At 39.7% G+C, this 20068-nt stretch overlaps 1 protein-coding gene across 2 annotated transcripts in view; it reads right to left on the bottom strand.

The window, feature by feature from the left end:
* Positions 1-8336: 8336 nt before the first annotated feature.
* LOC122994307 (GDNF family receptor alpha-2-like) overlaps positions 8337-20068 on the bottom strand; it is a 46580-nt gene continuing 34848 nt past the window's right edge. For both annotated transcript variants that reach the window (XM_044368921.1, XM_044368928.1), the window contains exons 5-8: positions 18264-18376; positions 17077-17217; positions 13833-13975; positions 8337-9586 (exon numbers count right to left, since the gene is read on the bottom strand). In XM_044368921.1, coding sequence (XP_044224856.1) covers positions 9449-9586; positions 13833-13975; positions 17077-17217; positions 18264-18376 — 535 coding nt within the window. In that variant the 3' untranslated portion in view covers positions 8337-9448. The remainder of the gene's footprint in view (positions 9587-13832; positions 13976-17076; positions 17218-18263; positions 18377-20068) is intronic.

The raw sequence follows: 20068 nt of genomic DNA, 5'->3' as shown, positions 1-20068 counted from the left end.
TTTTTTTTTTTTTGAGAGCTCCCGTAATCCAAAAATCCACCCATACCATTTTAAATCACCACCGGCAGCAGGAATAATGAATCTTTCACTATGTGTACGTCATAAACATGTAAACGCGCTGGGCCAGGAGGTGCAAGAGTAATGAGAGGCAGTCTAAACAGTCTGTCATCATCTATGCCTTTAGAGTGGGTCCTTTACCCAGGCCCCTGCAAAGTATATTGGTAGCATTATAGCATAGCGGCCCTCAATTTATCAATAAAAGAACCGATGTGTCATTCCAGCAAACACACAGCCGGCATTTGCATTCAAGATAACCAGACCTGTCATGTGAATTTTATACTCTGTCTCCTCGCTCTGTTTGTGCTGTCCCTCTTTCTCGCTCTCTTGCCTTTCGTTTTTTTTCCTCCTGTTGGAAATTTGGATGAGAGCTCCTCCCTTGGGCCACGTGGCTCCTCATGGACCTGAGTCCAATGTAATATTCAGATGCCATCCTAGTAAATTAACAATAAATTATTGTATCACACCACTACTTCTATTGTATTCTATTGTATTCTTTTCATATACAGGCTACTTCCCCGCTCTCCCACTAATGCCACTTCCCATCAATATTGTTGCATGCTGCCTGCAGCCAGCACTGATACTAACTTTGGTTCTAGTTTTCCAATCTTTTTCTTTAGGGGGTTGTGTACATTATGTTTGCTTTCTGCCTTTCTCCCTTTGCAAAAAAATATGTTTTCAGAAAGCACAAGTAACATTTAGCTCCTGATTTAATTGCTGACATTCTTCTGAGAGTGAAAAACAGTATTAAAATACAGTAAAAATGCACTGTTGACAAACCAATCCAAGGAGGGTAAATGACAGCTGCAGTGGTGAGCGGCAACATAATCCCTAAGCGCAGGACTCCATACAGTGTTGTGTATATACAGTATGTGCCCTCCACAGGATGACTGTGGCTGTGCAATAAAGGCCAGACTACAGCTGTGTGAGAGACAGAGATCCCATCACCAAATCCAATAAGAGGAGTAGAATTTCATCACAGATGTTCAGCCTGGATATGACGGCTCCATCAATAACCACCCTACATGTGAGAGGCAGAGGGGTGAGCATGACACAGTCAAAGTCGTACAGCCATGGCAGAATCCATATCGGATTGTTTCACAGTTCCACTAGCTTGAGTCCTCTTCTCCCTCCTTCCCGCATTCTCTCCAACGCCTCTTTGTTCCTGCTGATGCCTCTCTTTCACTCTATCTGTCCCCCTCTCTTTCTTTCACTTTCACTTTTTTTTTTCCTTGACAATAGAAATGTCCAGTCTTTCTTCAACGGAGCAAGGAATTACATCTCAAGTGGTCTGGTTCAATACTGCTGTCCACGCTCCTCGCCAGACAACCAAGATGTTTGCTTAAAAAAAATATGGCCCTTGTTTTGATTTCCAATTACAGTCTCCCTCTCTGTCTCGGTGTTTCTCTCCTCTTCAGTGAAACAATTTTCACTTGTCTAACAGCGTGTCATAAGTAACACTGTTTTTTTTGTACAGTAGCAACTATAAAGACTGTTTAACAATTAATTAAAAATAGAACAACATTGACAAACTTTCATTTGTCCTTTAAAAGAAATCTAAAAGCATGTGTTCTTCTTTCCTGTGTGTCAACGTAAAAGGACATACAGCCCTGATTGACTCTTTTCCAATAACATATATGTAGAGTTTTGCTATGCCTCACTCCTGAAACAAGCATGGGCAAAACATGAACAGATCATTGAGTGATTTTGAAACAGAATTTTGCTGAAGCTCACTCACAATGACATTTGAAATTTGAAAAGATTTGACCCTCAAATCCGGACTTCACAGAGTGAAAAGGTACTTTACATTATACTATAATATCTTCTTATATCATGAATGACCACTTATCAGACTCAGATTAAATCGTTCCTCAGGAATGACATGGACATCTGAATCACAAGTGTAGATTAGACATATAGCTACATAATCCAATATATAAAAGGTTTTCAGGCATGTTTTAAAAAAAAACTCTGAAATGGTTACACCATAAATGTGTCATTTATATTGATCAAATTTGTCTTATCATGCAGGAAATCCACTGGAGAGGCAGAAATATTTGTGTTCAGCCACCGCTTGGGTTGCAGGGATGCGGGGTATTGAGGTTCATATTTTTCAATTACCTCTTGCTGCCATCTGGAACCGCGACCCCTCGGGTACTGCTTGGGCCAACCTTTGTTTTGTTTAATGTGTGTTTGAAAAACACATTTAAAGGAAGCACGTGCTGAGATTCCAAAATGCATTGTGAGACTTCTAATGAGCAATATTTTAAATTTAAATACACCTGTAATGTCGGCTAGAATCACAAACTGAGTGTGAGAAGAGCATCACATGTCGCATGATGAACACTTGCCCTATTTAGTTTTAACAGTGAGGTATTATTATTCCTTCCCCTACAGTTAATAAACAATATGACAACTCTAGAGAAAAGAAAGTGGTAGTTTCTGCTTTCACTGTCTTTTGTCTTCTCTGATCTCTCCAAGTAAGGCAAAAAAAAAAAAATCCTCCTAACAGCCTTAGGTTAGCAGTCCGCCCAGAGACTCACCAGTGTTGCATTTGTCTTATTCTAATGACTTTAATTCCCTACAACTGCCTTTAATATTGCACAGCAAATCGATCTACCAGAGTGCGTTTCTCACATTACAGTAAAATATTAACACCTTTAGTGGAACAAATGAAAGCACAAAGAAAATAATTTGGTGTACTATTGGTGACAGAAACATCTGAACATTGTTCGCTTGCATTAAAGTAATAGTTAATCTCACAAGGATATACACTACACGCAACAATGTGAGCCTTCCATCACTTTGAGTTTGTTTGCTGCTCTTTCTTTTCTCATTTTCTGTCTTGCGATTTATGTTATTATATTCACAGCGCATTACTGTACATTGCTGAGGATACATGCTGTGGCTAGAATTTTTCTGCCCATGCAGGCATCGAAAGAACTATCATTCTGAGCCCATATCTCAGCGGTTTAGAGAGCCATTAGTGCATGCCATACATATTTATCAAGAATCAACACATCCAGGCTGTGTATCAAACTTGATAAACGGCAGTTTATATCAAACATCCCGTTCTGTCATCCGTGAAAGTGATATATTTTCAAGCACATCTGTATCTATTACTAAATATTTTACTGGGGGATCTTTTTTAGCTTTTAGCAGGCAGCCTACTACGTTTTTCTCCTGAATGATGACATAAGGCCCATTAACAGCTCATTACAAGCTTTTACATCAGTTCCTGTGGTAATCTCCAAACAAAGACCATGATACACACCGTGAACTCCACAGCAGCAGATGTATCACATATTTCTCAGACAAAACTCATTGGCACCTTACCGAACACAGGGTAAAGGGTCCAATTGCGTCAGCTGCAAACTGCTAGAGAAGAAGAAGAAGAAGAAGAAGAAGAGGAAGAAGAAGAGGAAGAAGAAGAGGAGAACCCCACAAAAACAGGTGGGTGAGCACAGAATAGAATGATGGGACGGCAACAGGAGCCGTCTGTGATTGGAGCATTCCTAGCCCCAGTAAACCTTTCTTCTCTCACCGCCATGTGCAGAGTGTTGATAAGAGACATCATCCTACTGAGTCATTAATCAACTGTGAAATGTACAGCTACCTGCCGCTTTCTTATTCCCGTGCCCCCAAAACCCCTCCGCTACCTGCCTCCTCCGCTTCTCCTCTTCTGCCCGTCTGTAAAGAGAAGAAACAAACTGGACTCCACAAGGATTCCTTTTGAGAAAAAAAAGAAAATTGCTCTCCTAGCAAATTCCCTGTTTCAAGATTTTTTCACTCTTTCCCAATCATATCCACACACACACACACATACCGCCTTGTGTACACATGTATTCACACAGAGACAAGCGTGAACACTCTGTGTTTAAACACAGGAATGCAAGGACACAGGGACAAAAGGAGCCGCCACAACTGTGCAACTGGTTTGTGCTTTAAAGTTGTGCAGCTGCACTTTGTTCTACACACAGACACATGTCCTACGCATTTCTGTCTCAATAGCTTAAATTATGCTCATGCAGACAGATAACCGTATCGTTTTGGCTTTACATCAAACATTCAAACCCGGCTGCCACAGTTCACTTTTTTCCCCCATAAAAGCACTTTATTCTGTCTCTTTTCAAGCTGTCCCACCGCTGTGCTCCTGCACCGACAGTATCTGCCATAAAATCTCTGATACATTTCTAAATTGTGCTGTGTGCTGTGTAGGTCTCCTGCATATACATTCTCTTAAGCTGTGTAAGAACTGCTGATCTGCTGTCTTTTCCACCCCAAACTCAGACCCACTCCTGGGAGGGGAAAATGAAAAGAGGGGAGTTTTGAATTTTGATCAGTTTATTAGCATTTTCAACATGTCAAAACCCTTAATTTATCTGCCAGTTTTGATCGCCTTTATGGGAGGCTGAATCACTCACAGTGCGTCATCAATTTTTCTGAAAAGTAAGCAACAAACTGACCAAATCAAAGTTTGATTAATAGTCGTGGAGGTGTAGACAGCATTGTTCTGGGGACAGCTGCGTAAACAGGAAGCCCAGAGAGCTTTCGGCTGTAAATTATCTGATTGAGCAGACTGTAAAATATACACAGCAGGGCAGAAGTTCACTTTCATGTTGTATTTACATAACAGAATATACTGCTAACAGATAAATGCAGTCATTTACATTTACGGCACACTGTGGAGGTGTGACTAACTGCAGGAGAACTCTTTTTGGTTCCACTCAAAGGGTGAAAGCCAAAAAAACATTTTATGTTGTCAGAAAGGTTGAACATGACGTGTCAGTCTTTGACTTCTCACAGTACATAACCCAGAAACATCACCAGATTCCTGTTATCATCCAGGTACAAATGCTGCAGTCTGTTTGCATTTTGCCTTCTCCCAGTAATAATCCTGCTGCAGACTCATGAGCTCTCAATTATTCAGGCATGATGTAAAATACATAGAGTTGTAAGCGACTGCAGGTAAAGAAGGGCCCAGGTGTCAAACTGGCCATACACATCTCACTATGGTATATGCTCAGATATGTATGTTAAAGGAAAAATCTTGAGCATCGAGCTGTGTCTGTAATGGGGTCTGCACTACATTATGGCTGTAACGCATTATGGACTACTGTGGCTGTTCCTGCTGGTGAATTGGCAGCTCTGATTCATCCTTGATGGATTTCTCCCAGTGAAATTGTTAAATGTTGATGTAAGATAAGAAGCTCTTGCTCTTTGATTCTCAAACACCGAGCCTGACTTTTACTGTTGATGTTTTAGATATGTTTTAGATTTGTTTAAATCTAACTGTTTTGCCACCTCATGCCTACAGTATTTTCCTTTTTTTTTTTTACTTAGACAGCCATATCTCTAAATCACATATTCTATATCGTAAGAGTAATGTAGAGGAGCGTGTAAACTTTTACAGAGGTACATTATAATTCAAAAGGAATGCAGCATTGCCTGGAACAATATCTGATAAAAAAGGAAAGAGATGCTTGAGATGCATGCGGGTTGTAGAATTACTTCTGACAGCACACGCAAATTACTAATGTGTTTGGTTACATTATCTTTTCAAAGACTTTGGCAGTTTGAAGCCGTGATTGATGTTACAAATGTGTGATTATTTGTTAGGAGACTGGTGAAAAATGCCTAAAATGGAAATGTCTGTCCTTTCTTTTTTTTTCCTTTTTTTTTTTTTTTTTTACAGCGTACCTTCACCATATCTTTTGACATCCAAAACGTTAACAAGAGCGAGCCAAAACATCAAACACAGTGTCTTTTTTCAGATGTGTTGAATGTGGAACTCATGCTTAAAAATCATAAGTAATACTTTGAAGTGTTTGACATTTTAGATTCTCAGAAGCACAGAGCAGTAACCTCACCAGTTTAGGAAAATCATTGTAATTTCTACCAGACGTGACCACACTGTATAGGCTGAAACCACAGTTAACAAAAACATATTGAGCAGAGTTTAACTTTACATCTGTTCCAGTGACAGATAGTAAACCTTTTTCTGAATCCACAAGTAACATAAAGCTGTTTGACTGAGTAGCATGCATTTATGTGGCACAACACTATACTTGATGTGTCGCCTGAATATATAAACATTTAGGTGGAAATACTGATTGTGTGGTGACAGTCAACGTGATTTCACTGCAAGGAAGGGGGAAAAATGATGTAAGCATAAACATACAAAAATACATCTTTCATTTGCAAAAATGCCAATGAAAGTTTGGATATTCTTTACATGTCAGAGAGTTTATATTTTGAAGAGAAAAGCAATGCATCATGGGTAAAATAATATTTTTAGTGTATATTTATACACTATGAATATTAGTGAATGAATATAGCAGTATATTGTCAATTCATGGTCATAAATTATTCTGACCGATATTGATTGCAATGTTGAAAATGTATGGCTCTTCATCAAATTTTGCAAATAAATATTGTTACATTATTACATTTTACACTGAATGACTGCAAAATTTTCTCAATTCAGTAGATACACTGATTTGCTGAAGTAACCAGATCCTATAGTTCAAATTAGTCTTAATACTTTCCAGCTCCAATGATACAAGTCTATTTTACAACCTATTTTCAAAAGTTGAAAAAGTTATTGGTTGTTGTAATCATTCCTGTTTTCCACACTGGCCATGAAGAGATCCCTTCCTAATGCTACTCAAAGATGGCAGACAAAACCCACAGTCCTTGTTCTGTGCAAAAATCAAGTGAGTACCCTCCAATGTTAGTCTTTTGATTATGAAATTCCCTTTTCTGTGTTTCCCTTGACTGCATTTATGTGCTGAGCTGCGGTCGAAGGCAAGTTCCAAAAAAGAGGGAATAATTTCTGAAGATACCCAATTGATTCAGCAACCAAAGACTGCTGAAGTTTCTCCTGATATTAGCTTCAGCTGAGGTTTGGAATAAGAAAAGGAAGGACTATGTTTTGTCCCCAATCTCTTACAGATATAGGCCTTTGAGTTTTGTATCAAGACTCAATTTATCCAAATGTCAATATGAAACTGCCTCTGTATAGCCCAAGATTGTCATTTCTACATTTTGTTTTTTTCATTTTTGGTTTTAGTGAGCTTTAGAGGTGCTGGTAGGTGGATTTTGTTACTTTAGGACAAAGCCAGGCTAGCTGTTTCCAGTCTTACTACTAAGCTAAGCTAACCAGCTGCTGGTGGTTGCTTCATATTTAGCATACAGCAACCTTGTCTCCTAGAAATTACATTTACACTAAATTGTCTTCCAAATTACATCGCATTAGCAAATGTAATCGATGCCTGGATTATGTTCACAGGCAATGTTTTTTTTTAATGAATGAAGTGCTACATTTATATATTGCTCTGAAGTCAGAGGGGGCAGTCAGGCTGGATGGAGAGTGTACAAGATGCAGGACTCTGACACCAGAGACCAGGGTTTGAGTCCCACATGTGGTCAGGTTTAGGCAACAAAAGCATTTTGGTCAAGGTTAATGTAAGATTGTTATTTTGTTGACATATTAATAAATGTGTTATGCTTCAATTCCTTGCAGAGTTTTTTCTGTATTAAACCAAGACCTTTCTCTCACCTTAACCAAGTGCTGCCAGTGCCTAAACATAAGCACAGAAAGTTTGATGATGCTGTTTTGTGCTTGCGGATACTGTACCGCAAGATTGGATATTTTGGTGGGAAAAAAAGAACTACTATGTCATTCAGCCAGCATTACGTTTTTAGCAAAACATATTTGCTGTTGCAATTTAGTAGTATATGAACGTAAATTTGAGAAGACAGGATTGGAATCTATCCTCTCTTCTAACTCTTTGCAAGAAAGTGAATAAGCATATTTTCCATAACGTCATATTAAATTACATTATTTGGAAGGCAATTTTAATAAACTTTGAACAAAAATTGATTTCTGAAAGGAAAGGTTCAGATCTTTTTCAGTTGATAGATATGTTCATATACAGTACAGTATGTGTGTGCATTAAGGAAATGTTTGAATTCCTAAAATATGGGACCTTTAATATATTCTATAAAATGAGAAACAGTGGAGTTGAAACATGTCCTGGCTGGGTCACAAGCACTTTAAAAAACTGCTGGCTGCCCTTACTTCCAAAAACCCTGCAGTTAATTACACTATGCATCATAACCTCTGCTCTCTGAGGGGGCCGAACGAACCCCCACATTGGCAATTTCAGCCGCTCCTTATAAGCTCCATTTCTCTTGGATGTAAACACAGACGCACACACACTGTAATAATTGTCGACACACACAGTGAACACAGTATGATACTCACACACAGGTTATGGCTTTCCAAGCAGCTAGAGCTTGTTTAATCTCATCCCTGTATACATTCTTTGTCATCAAACCTTTATAGACAAATATAAACGCAGATAATGAAGGCCTTCCATTAGTACCAAATCTTTTTCATACTCAATACAGAGATCATCATAGCATGGAGTCATGTCCATTTAAGGTACTGTAGATATCATTAGGTTGAATGAAAGAAAAATGATGTTTATATACATAGAGACAGAAATATACACATGTGCAGGTGGACGTATGGCGCACACCCACAGTCATCAACAACAACATCTCAAATGACCAAAGAACCATTAACTGGCAGCATCGCCGTAGTTCATTTCGCCGTCTGCTGAAAAAGTATACTGTAGCACCCAAATGAAAGAGCTGTACGGTAGATTGATTATGGTCACGAATACTATACCAACACTTAGAACACTGAGTAGGCTTTACAGTTTAGAGTTTACACTAGTGTTGAAGAGACAGAATGTAATCACCCACCATCCCCGCCCCTAAATTTGTGGTCTCTTCATCCAAGAGAAGATTAAGTCAAGAATCAATTCAAGACCAAAAAAAAACGTGTGACTGATATCAGAAATATGTCTCTCTCTCTCTCTCTCTTTCTCTTTTCGCTCTCTACCCCATTTACCTCTCACTCATTCCTTTCCCCCCTGAAACAATTTCTTTTCCGTCAATCCTGTCTTCTTTTACTAATGTTGTTTATTCCCCTCTCTCCCTCCTTTTGGTGAGAAAAGTATAGAATTCTTTGACATGATCAGCTTCAGTCCTCCAGGTTTTTTGTGTCTCAGTCAGAGGGAGAATCATTCCCAGAGAATGGCCTTCATGGCGTCTCACAACAAGGGTCTTTTTTAAAGCCATGTGCTCCATCACAGTTGTGATCCGCCCTAAAATTACATTAAATGAACAACAAATTCACAGTTGTAACATTTAAATATTTTCCGCCTCTTTCCTCCTTTTGTTTTTCCTCTTTCATAAATGCCATTTATGTCAACTGCCCAGAGATTCAGCCTTCTTAATATCAGTCTCAGAAATAACACCTTCTGCTTTTGGGATCAGCTTGTGGGTGGATGACCTCTTTTTTCTCCTCCTGGCGCTTCTATAAGGCATGCTGAGCCAGGACCAGAGCCAAAGCCAGGCCGGGAAGCAGAGCCCAGACGTTGGCACACAGACAGGCAGAGTGATCCTCTGGCAGGCCCCGGGGTTTGTTTGAGCCACCGTCTCTTGGTTCAGGATACTGGGCAGATAGAGGGACACACAGAGGGAGAGAGATGTGTAAAGGTTAGACATGACTCAGACACTTGTGCTTCTCTCCTGTTCTGGCATTTGATGAGGCAGAGGGGGAGGAGGAGACAGGAGGGAGGTGAGACAGGACAGGGTCAGAGCTGAGGAGGAGAAGAGAGAACATGAGTCAGAAAGTCAGAGCAAGAGAGAGAAATTACATGTATCCATGGCAGACCCACTTTGGCACAAACATTTAAGTGTTTGATCCACCAAATGTTTTGATATGTGAAGTATATTTCAAGCCCCTGCTGCTTAGTATGTTCTCCGCTTCTTAAACAAGTTGGCAACAAAGGAAAGCTTCTTGTGAGGACTTCCTCTTTTTTCTTAAAGTCTTTTAGGTTGTGCCAGCAAGTCTCTAAACAGTTTTTAAAGCTATCATTACAGACTTTATTTACAAGAAAAACATGCTACCAAGCCAAACACATACTACTGAAGCCAGCAGCGGCTGTGAATTTCTTTCAATATTTCATAAGGCATAAATTACAGCAAGCAGAGGCCAAACAACACAGTTACAAGACCCCTCGTATGCAGTTTGACTTTGCACAATATGAATCAAAACATTACAGTGTTTATTTCTATGTGCGAGAGAAAATCAAGTTTTGTACAGTGTGCAAACTGAGACAAAATGTAGTTTACTACAATGTTCACATTATGGCAGAGAGCAGCAGGAACACATCAGTCCAGATATTAAACTGTATGGCCTCCAGAGTTCCACTGTTACATCCACACTACAATGGCCTTATTATGTGCTTTTCCATAAAATTGTTAGCATTTTGAATACTTTTTCAATTTTCTTGGATTCCCGTAACACAAAGCATAACCATTTGCCTCCAAGTCAAAGTAGTCTCGCTCAATTTGCGGAGGCATCATTTTCAGTCCAGCACAGCAATACAGAAGCACATCATAAGGAACATGAAACATTTTCTTCTCCTCCTCCTCCACCATCCCCTCAACTCATCTTCACCAATGTAACCTTTGCAGAGATTGCACTTCGGCCCATTTCCCTGTACATAGAAAAAAAAAGCATCTACTCAGATGTTATCTACCAGCACCTCATCTTCCAACAGAACAAGGCAACACATAAACAAGAAAATAAGTAATGAAACAAGGAAATAGTGTGGAATTATATTAACAGGTAAGGTATTTTTCTTTTCCTGGAAAGGGAGAGAAGGAGGAAGGGAGAGTGAGAGGGAGAAAGGAGGGGTATCCAAAAGACTTACAGAGTCACTCCATAAAGAAATGGTTAAATGACACTTGCCAAAAAAAGGGGAAAAAAGCTACGGGTAGCTTGACAATGCACCAAACACATCCGCGACTAAAAGCCAATTAATTAGCAAGGGCAGTGATGTGTGGCAGCAGCCTGTTGACATGAGTCCAGATCTCTGGCTGCAGCCAATATCCACACATAGACTCAGGCTTTTGAGAAGGTACAAACACACACACACACACACACACACACACAAACACACACACATACACACACACGTAAACACATGGCTAAAAGCACAAACACACTCATACATATGCATACACCGTGACGGAATACAGACAATGTCAAAAATTGCATTTGTTGACTCGTGCTTTTCATGCACAGACGTCCACACAAGTGTTTATTAAAACAGTTGATAAGCATCCCACTTGTCATTGAATAGGTAACTACACATGTAGATAGGGACTGTTTTCACTTTTGATCAGCACATTATCAGATTTACAGTGCAATAGGGCTGCATTTCCCAAGGCTAGTTATTGAGTAACCCTGAGTTACACAGTTTCTATCCGCGATCAATTCCATTCAATTGAGCTGAAAATCAACACATGACAGTGCTACATGGGAACACAGGCAACACCAACTTCTCAGCCACTGGAGGGGTGGAGGAGGGACTTTTTGCATGCACTAGTTGGTTTATATTGCAGTGTAAATGAAACGTCAAATGCAATAAAAATGGGCTGTTCAATTTAAACAATTCTTATTTAAAGAATCTGTTAAGTTAGGGTATTAAAATTCAAATCAGGATTACAATTATAAGACACACAAAATCCATCTTATCTGAGAGACTCATGCCGACCCCGGGAATATGGCAGAGACATCACTGAGAGTTTACAATTTCCTTCATCAAACTCCACAGAAACACATTAGTATATGGGAAAACAATTGTTTTTCTCTGTATACAAACAAAGCAGGGCTTGTGATGGCTACTCCTCTGACTTACAATACTCAAAGGACCAAGCTTCAGCCCACATGTTTACTCTCGGAGCATGGGATAAAGCCCACAACCACTGGTAGCGACATTTTAAATAATTATGAATCTAAATTAGCTTATAAGTGTGCACTATGACTGACATGAACAGGCTTAGTCACAGACAGCAGTTTCTCCTCAATAGTCACTTTTCGCTAACTGTTCTTCATGTTATAGGTTATCATTTGATGTCATGGTCACCTTCTGTCCATCCATCCATCACAAACCTAATATATTCTGTTACCCAGACTATTTGTATACGTGTGTGTGTGTGTGTGTGTGTGTGTGCTCCCAAGGAGTCCATGCTGGCCACTGTGAGATTTACAGCCTTGGACAGTCAGTCTTCTGCCAAGACAACTCATACCATAACAACACTCCCCCAATTTATCTGCCATGGAAGTTTGACAAGTTTTAATTGCCAGGCATAGTTGTCTGAGAATGCAGGGCCGCCCAAAATGTCCCTACCAGCTCCCTCTCTAATTATAAACTTCCTGCTTGAGTAATCACACGTCTTATTGTTTCCTAATTACCATTTTTACAATAAATTAAACACTACGCTGCAGTGAGACAGGCACAGAGCAGTGCATCAATACTGACATACACACACAGGACCTTTGGAGAAAGCAATTCCACCATCCACTCCCTCCCGACCATCCTCTCTCTCTTTAACACCTTTCCCATACATAAACACTGTTATTGTTATCAGTGGTGCTTGTTCATTAATTCTCCTCTTTGCAACATTTTTAAGGTTTTAATTTGCTGTCTTCACAACAATGAGGGTTTCTGCGTAAAGGACAATACTGCATGACTTGGGTGCAATGTGAAAGCCTCTAGAATTACTCAAAATAGATGTCTTAATGGGAGACATTCATTCAGCACACAAATTTACATTCATAAACATTGCACACGGCTTGGATTTCATGTATATCTGTAATAGTCACTGAAAAATGACATTAACAATAACATCAGCAGCAGCAGTAGAAGGTTTTACAAAGTACAGTTTTATACCACAATGTCTATTTCAGCCAAGCTTGGTAACTGGATACTGCAAAGGTGAAAAACATCATTAGTCTCATACTAGAAGGCTCAACAGCACATATAAAATATTTCATTGTGAAAACTAATCAAAGTCAAACACCTAGATAGAAAAAGAAAAGAAAGAATGAAAAACCTCTCCTCTGCCCCAAATGCAAAGTGAAATATTTCTGTCCTGTTCGAGAGAGAGAGAGGGAGTCTTTGGCAGACAATATACACATTGTCATATATACACTGTCATTTACACATTTCATTTGAACAGAAAATGAAGTGCAGTTCTACTAGAAGACAAACACACATGTATTCCTGCTGCACAGCAAAGAGTGATGTTTTTCTGCTCTAGACGGTGAACCCAGTTCTAGCAGTCTAGTTGACTGCAGTCTTCAGAGCAGACAGCATTCAGCAGAGAATAGGCCCTGGGCCAGTATTTTAGAATCTCTAATCCAGATTAAAACCCCCACCTCACATTTATTTCACTATTTCATTGTGTGAGAGAGAAATATAATATTTCAACCAAATGTCATCATCTTGGGTGTAGCATAAACTGTCTTATCATAAAGCGTCTGTTCTGATGTGCCAATTGCTTTAACAAGCATAGAGATTGAATGTGATGTGAATGTGAATGGTGTAGCGTGTTAAGCTTTATGATTTTGCCACTGTATGAAATCCTCCTTTCATGGAAGCAGAGTGGAGGAGTGTTTTTGTGGTTCTTCATGTAATAGGTCCATTTATGCAAAGAAGTTGCTGGAAACTGCTGAAAATGTGTGGATATATTTTTGCAGCAACAAAAGAATCACTTCTATTTAAATTTTACACAGTGAGGTGACCTATATACAGTATAATATGGTAAGGCCAACCTGACTGACAAGCAGCCAGTAAGTAATGACACATATTTTACATTTAAATGTAACATTTGCAATATCTTACCTTCTCAATGATGACAAAGGGAGGTTCTGAAGTGCCTGTTGACCTATCCGACCCTGTGTTTGTCGTCACTGAAGGGCCTGGGACAGACACATTTTTGTTCTGCATGTAGTCTGTCCCATAACCAAAGGCCTGGATGGCATTTCCTGCGGGGACAGAGATATAAAGTCATTTGTTTTTGACTGCAATCCCAGCAAGAAGCCAGCTAGCACACAGACAGCTCTAAGTCAACTTCTTGGTCCCCTGCCCAATCTTTGGCAACCCAGGGAACGAAGGAGGAGTGGAAAGTAGTGGGGAAGAAGTAAAAAGAGCATGGAGAGCCAGTCTTTTTGCTTTGTCAGTAAGCCTGGGAGTTGTACACCAAACTAATCAAAAACAGCAATCTGAGATTTATTTGTGAAATCTGTCACAAAATACCAGCACTGCCCCACGTTTAATATTTTAAGCTGTGCCTTCGTTATGAATGTCTAACAAGTTTATGCAATTAATTCAGCCAGTAACAATCCTTCTATGAGAGAATCCTGCTGAGACAATGGACGCATTCATCAAATACAAACAACTTTGGTTCATGTCCTCAGCTCATTACAAAAACCCTTTTATGTTGCAGCAGCCATTCTCAAATTGCAAACTGACCAAATTGTAGCATAATGTCCACACTTGAGATGATCAACCCTAATTTGCTTGCCAGCAGTACTACACTGAGAGATGAAATCTTTTAAAAAGTAGAAAATCAATCAGCTCAACCAGAGGACAGCGGACTGTGAATGCATATGAGTGCTTGTGCATCTGCCTGCAGATGTACTGTATGTATGTGTAATTTTGTGTCTAAGTGCATGTGTGAGTCTCTGCAAAAATTTGATAAATCCCTGTTCAGTCAGCTTTTCAACTAGATATGGTAAAATAGGGGCTGAGTACCTTTTTCAACGCTCATCCGTTTAAAACATGAGGTTTGTTTCTCTTTGTTCAGCCAGAGAGAAGGCAAGGTTTATAATTGCTTGGAAACCATGTCCATTATAAGGTCAGAATGCAGAGATGACTTTGAATAGATTTATGTGACTGATCAAATTCAAAACATTAACAAACAAAAGAGAAAATGGCATTTCCCCACCGCCACACAAAGGACAAATAGGACGGTTGTGGAACACACATGCATAATCCTGATGGACACAAACACAGTTCTTAGTACTGCAGATATGGCTACATAGATTTGTCTGTCACATCCTCTGTCCACCTACACAGTGTTGCGCGCACACACACACACACACACACACACACACACACACACATACATACACACACACACACACAAAAGGACAGAAAATAAAGAAACAGAGCACACCAGTGAAGCCTAACAACTTTAATGCTAGCTGTGAGGCGCTAGTAAAGTACTGCTGAGACATGCGATGTTCCGCATCTGTTTGTCAGGGTGGGCTATAGCTAGCTATCCCCCTACAGATGCTGTAAGATTGGGGAATAAAGCCATAAATCAAACTAGTTGGCTTGAGGGCCTCCATACAGGATGTTTTACTGCACTCAAATGTTCGACTGAGTGATTGCCAATAGCAATTCAGTTTTTTAATGACTCTAGATAAGTTTTCCTTTAACCCCTGGGCATAGCCTGTATTGCCCTACCTGCAGGGACAGATGGAGTAAGAGATAAGGGAGGAAAGAATAAGAGGAAAAGAGATGAAGAAAGGAGGGGAACCAGGGTTCAACCTATGTTTGGACCTTCACTATAATATCCTTTTATCTGGGATTTTTTCTGTTAGCCTCCCCCCAATCGACTAAATTTTAAGACTACTCCTATTCCTTTGCTTGAACTTGTATGGAGCAAGTGTGAAGGAGAGTGTGAATAGTAAATTATTTGTCATACACACATAGTTTTAATTTTTAATGTACTTTGGTTTTATCAATCAATGTAAAAAAAAATATTTTTTTTGCAGAAGCAGTCAAAGAAACAGCGAAGGTGGAATGATAAGCTTGAGACTGTGGGGTTGATGGTGTTCATAGGGAGCTGAAAATCATTTGTCTGTTCATGTATGTATGTATGTATGTAGGTATATATTCATACAGTGAATGTGGTATAGTGAGTGTGATTTTGTGTATATTCTCCTCCCTGGTGTGTCGAAGTTTATCACTCGTTCCCCTTGACTGCAGAGAGAAGATGCTGCATTTTGTGTTATTTTTCAAGACGCCTCCTCAGCTCCCAGCCTCATCCCTCATCCTGCACACTCAGCTAAAACGGTACCCCAGCAATCTATTGAAATGGTCTGAAAGCATTATCCACACAATGGAACATGTAAAAGGCAATGGTGTCTTGTAGCACTGATGACACTGCTCACTCCGCCATAGCAAGGACAGAGCTTGCTGTATTTTACTTCTAAAGAATTGTAAGAATGTCTGAGGTAACCACTCTGTCATGCTGGAGCCTGTGTGTTATGCATGAGATGTGCAAATTATATGTATTTTAGCTTCCTCTATTATTTCATTTGTGCTAGATCTGTTCCTTTTCATGACATTTTATCCCGTAGAGGATAAGCCCTTAAACTCTCTAAGATTGAATGTGAAAATGACATGCAAATGGTTTCTTTTGTATTAAAGTCTGGGCAGATCTTGCCCAAAGGACGGATGAGAAGTGATAAGAAATTCCTGGGAAACTAAGAACTTTAATTCCAACTTAATCAGTGGGCAAAGGAGTGTCCGTGGATAAGTTGTATCAAACTATGTACCAGACAACTTTTCATTAGGACTTCAAGAAGTTCCATACAGCCATCCATAAATATTTTCATTTAATCCTTCCAGCTTTATTTCCTCCCTTGTCCCTCCATTACCAAATAAAATACATAAATCACTATGCTCCATTTAATTTAAATAAAATTAATAAATTAAAACTGACAATAAGTTCATTTTCTTTTTCATTTTAATACCTAGATATCTGAAGACTATATCCCCCATCTCCAGCCCCACCCTTAATTTTTTCCACACATTTAGCCCTGCCATCATCATCCACTCCTCAACAACATCACATCCGCAGTAATCTCACTGGAGAGCTAAACAACATTGAAAAACAGAATCTGACATGAAACCATTAAAGTTGCATTAGATCGAAGTTCATGGCTCGTTGTACTCTTACATGGCAGCAAAAGTAACTACTGCATCACACACTTGTGCTCTTATCAATATTAAATGACCGTTGGACCCCTATCAGTTACAAAACACATTTTAGATGCATGCAGAATATGCTCACTTAGGCATGTGTTATCGGTGAAGCTCTGCAGGAATTTCAGACATTCCTCTTCCTGGTTTCCACTGCCCTTACAGGTGCACCACGGGGAGATGGTCCAGTTGGAGAAGTTGCTGTCGACATAGTTTGGAGTCATGTCGGTCCCTGTGAGGGCATCCACGCACAAACACAGACACATACACACATTAGGTCTAACAGTTATGGGTCACTAATGGACAATAATGGACTATATTTATTGCAAATAGTATATAAAATGGACAACAAGATGTTAGTCATAGGAATGGGCTTGCACTGTTTGAGTTTATTTAAAGGTGAAGTATTCTGTAATGCTTTATTTTAGATGTAAAGAGGCCATTATGTTATGAATATTTTGCAAAGTAGGTGCTTTAGGAACTGTGCGCGCTGTTTGAGTATAACACTACTGTACCAAAACATTTTACTTTTCAAATGTCTCTCTGTGTCGATGCTTTTAGCTGGAGTCAGGGGTGTTAGATGCACTTTGTGTAACAGTTTTCAGAGAAATCCAGGAAGCACCACGGCATATTTTCACTTCATACTACACGATTTATGACACATGGTGAGGAAGCACTGACTGATACAGAAATATGGACACTTCAACAACCACTATACTAATAAAAAAAAAGGATTTTCATGCAAATTTGCATTTGGAACTCTTTGTGAGCTCTGTGATGCCGCTGCAACATCACCAAGGTGCTGTTATCAATTCACTGGCTGGGTTTGAAAAATATGCATGTACTAGTCAGCGCACATTGTTTGAGCAATATTTACTATGAGCAAACAGATGGTCATCAAGTATTTTAATTAAGTAAACACTCTCTCTGTGCCTCTTCTCTCTAATTACTTCTAGTAGTGAACTGATGTCCAGTGTGCTGGGGGAGATATCAGGCCAGGAGGGAAAAACCGAGTCTCACTCCTCTGCCTGCTTGCCTCTAGAATAAAACTGAAGGTAGAGTAAACTGCTGTCACAGTGTCTGTTCCTGTCTAGACCCTTAACCATCACTCTTTATCTCACCATGTATCTGAAATGTGAGAAAAATATTGTGGATAAATGTGCATTCCTGTATGTCTCCTACCATTTTGCTCCTTTTTTTTTTTTCGCTCTTTTTCTCGCACACACAAACACACTCTCACTCCATTACAGAGTCACCCGCAACCCTGACCATACTGACCGATGAGCCTTGTGTAGGAGGCCAGGCAGGCTTGGTGATTGTCTTGGTTGGGACAGGTGCTCACTGTGGGTGGATAACTCCGGCAGTTTACCATGAAATCAGCCAGCCTAGACCTGCACAACAAACATGAAGCACAGCACAGTCAGAGAAAGAGGCAGGGTTCAGTCACAAACTCCGAGTACACGACAGATGCCCACACATATATACACAGACAAACATACACACAAATTCAAAGCACTGGGCCTAATTTTTTGGCATAATTTTTGCTCTTGAGCAGCTGCCAATTGTGACCAGCATCAAAAGGGGAAAGTATGCAACATCTGTTTTTGGGGCGCTACAACAGGTGTCCTGAATAACAACCAGGGCTCACTCACACACCTCAGTACCAACAAGCTATTTACTATCTTCACAACATGCAACATAAACCCAGCAGTGGTGAATGTGGGTAAGGATGAAAAAGATGTCATATACCTCTTTTGGCCGATGCTTCCATGCATATCCTTGACACCGCAACTGTCTCCGGAACTCACTTTCTCCAAAAAACCGAGGGAACCGATAAAAATAGTATGTTTTGTTTCTGTGTGTGTTTGTGATAAGAGCTTTAAGTCTGTGCAGGCCCCCAGGGTGGCATTGCTAATCCACTTAAGTGGGTTTATTGGGAGTAGCGTGTGCAAAGTTGCTCTGTCTGTACTGTTCACATCACAGCTGCCCACTAAGTGAATCACAATCCATTGCACATTTCTCTCTCATTCCGGTCTGACCTGGTCTGACCAGTTTTTGCTGCCTTAAGTTCAAAGGTACTGTAATGTAACGCGTATTGTCTCATCCTTAGCACAACCCAAACAAGCATCCACACATACACACACACACACACACACACACACACACACACACACACACACACGCACAGGTTTATAAGGGCAGTTGACTTCATGTGTTCCCGTCTGGTATTTCAAGTCATTGTTATTGTGACTTTCCTGTTTTTTAAAGGATGCTAAAACATCATTTTCAGATTAAGTGTGGCACATTTTAATTACCATAAAGAACTGACTCACTATCCAGATGAGTGCCAGCCTATATCTCAAGCCAGAGGTGTTGGTACTGTTTCATTAAGACAGCATTTTTTTTCCTGGTGTCAAAATTTGTTTATTCAGTCAGAGGTTTTCTCTTTTCTCTGAGGAAGGTTAGGATTATTTTCAACAAACTTCAAATTTCAAAATGTCATGTCCATCCCGGAGTCGGACATCTCACCGGGGTTATTCATCTCACAGAACAAGATACGCTTCCATGTGCTTTCAACCAATGCTGCTGTCCACACTGGACATTTAACATCTTGTGCTTCTCTTATGCTCTACATGTGGAACTCGGCTAATTTTTTACTCATTATTTCACTGTATAACCCATGTAGACAAGATGTAAAAAAAAAAAAAAATCCATGATTTGTACTGCAAGAACACTATCCTGTTTGTTGATTTGTTCCATAAAGCAATCTAGGAGACTTCTCATAAAAATCACAAAAGAAAAATATGTGTAGTCTTTACCTGGTGCTGGTCTCCTTCAAATAAGTAATTATCCCAATGTTTTAAAACAGATGTGTTAATAATCACTTCATTTACAAATATAACACCTTTAAATACATATTCTCTCAAAGGACAACAACAGTACTTGAGAAAATATGATGTGAATGAGCGTCTTTGCACGCATTCTCACATACACACATGACTGAATTAACAAAACTGTTAATGATTCATTTGGACTTATTGCCTACAGTATCTATCTAGTCATTGAATTATACTGTAGTCAGT

Source organism: Thunnus albacares, chromosome 2 (genome assembly GCF_914725855.1).
Source record: "Thunnus albacares chromosome 2, fThuAlb1.1, whole genome shotgun sequence".
In the NCBI taxonomy this organism is placed as follows: Eukaryota; Metazoa; Chordata; class Actinopteri; order Scombriformes; family Scombridae; genus Thunnus; species Thunnus albacares.
Note: the sequence above shows the minus strand (reverse complement) of the source record. Positions and strands in the feature narration are given on the sequence as shown.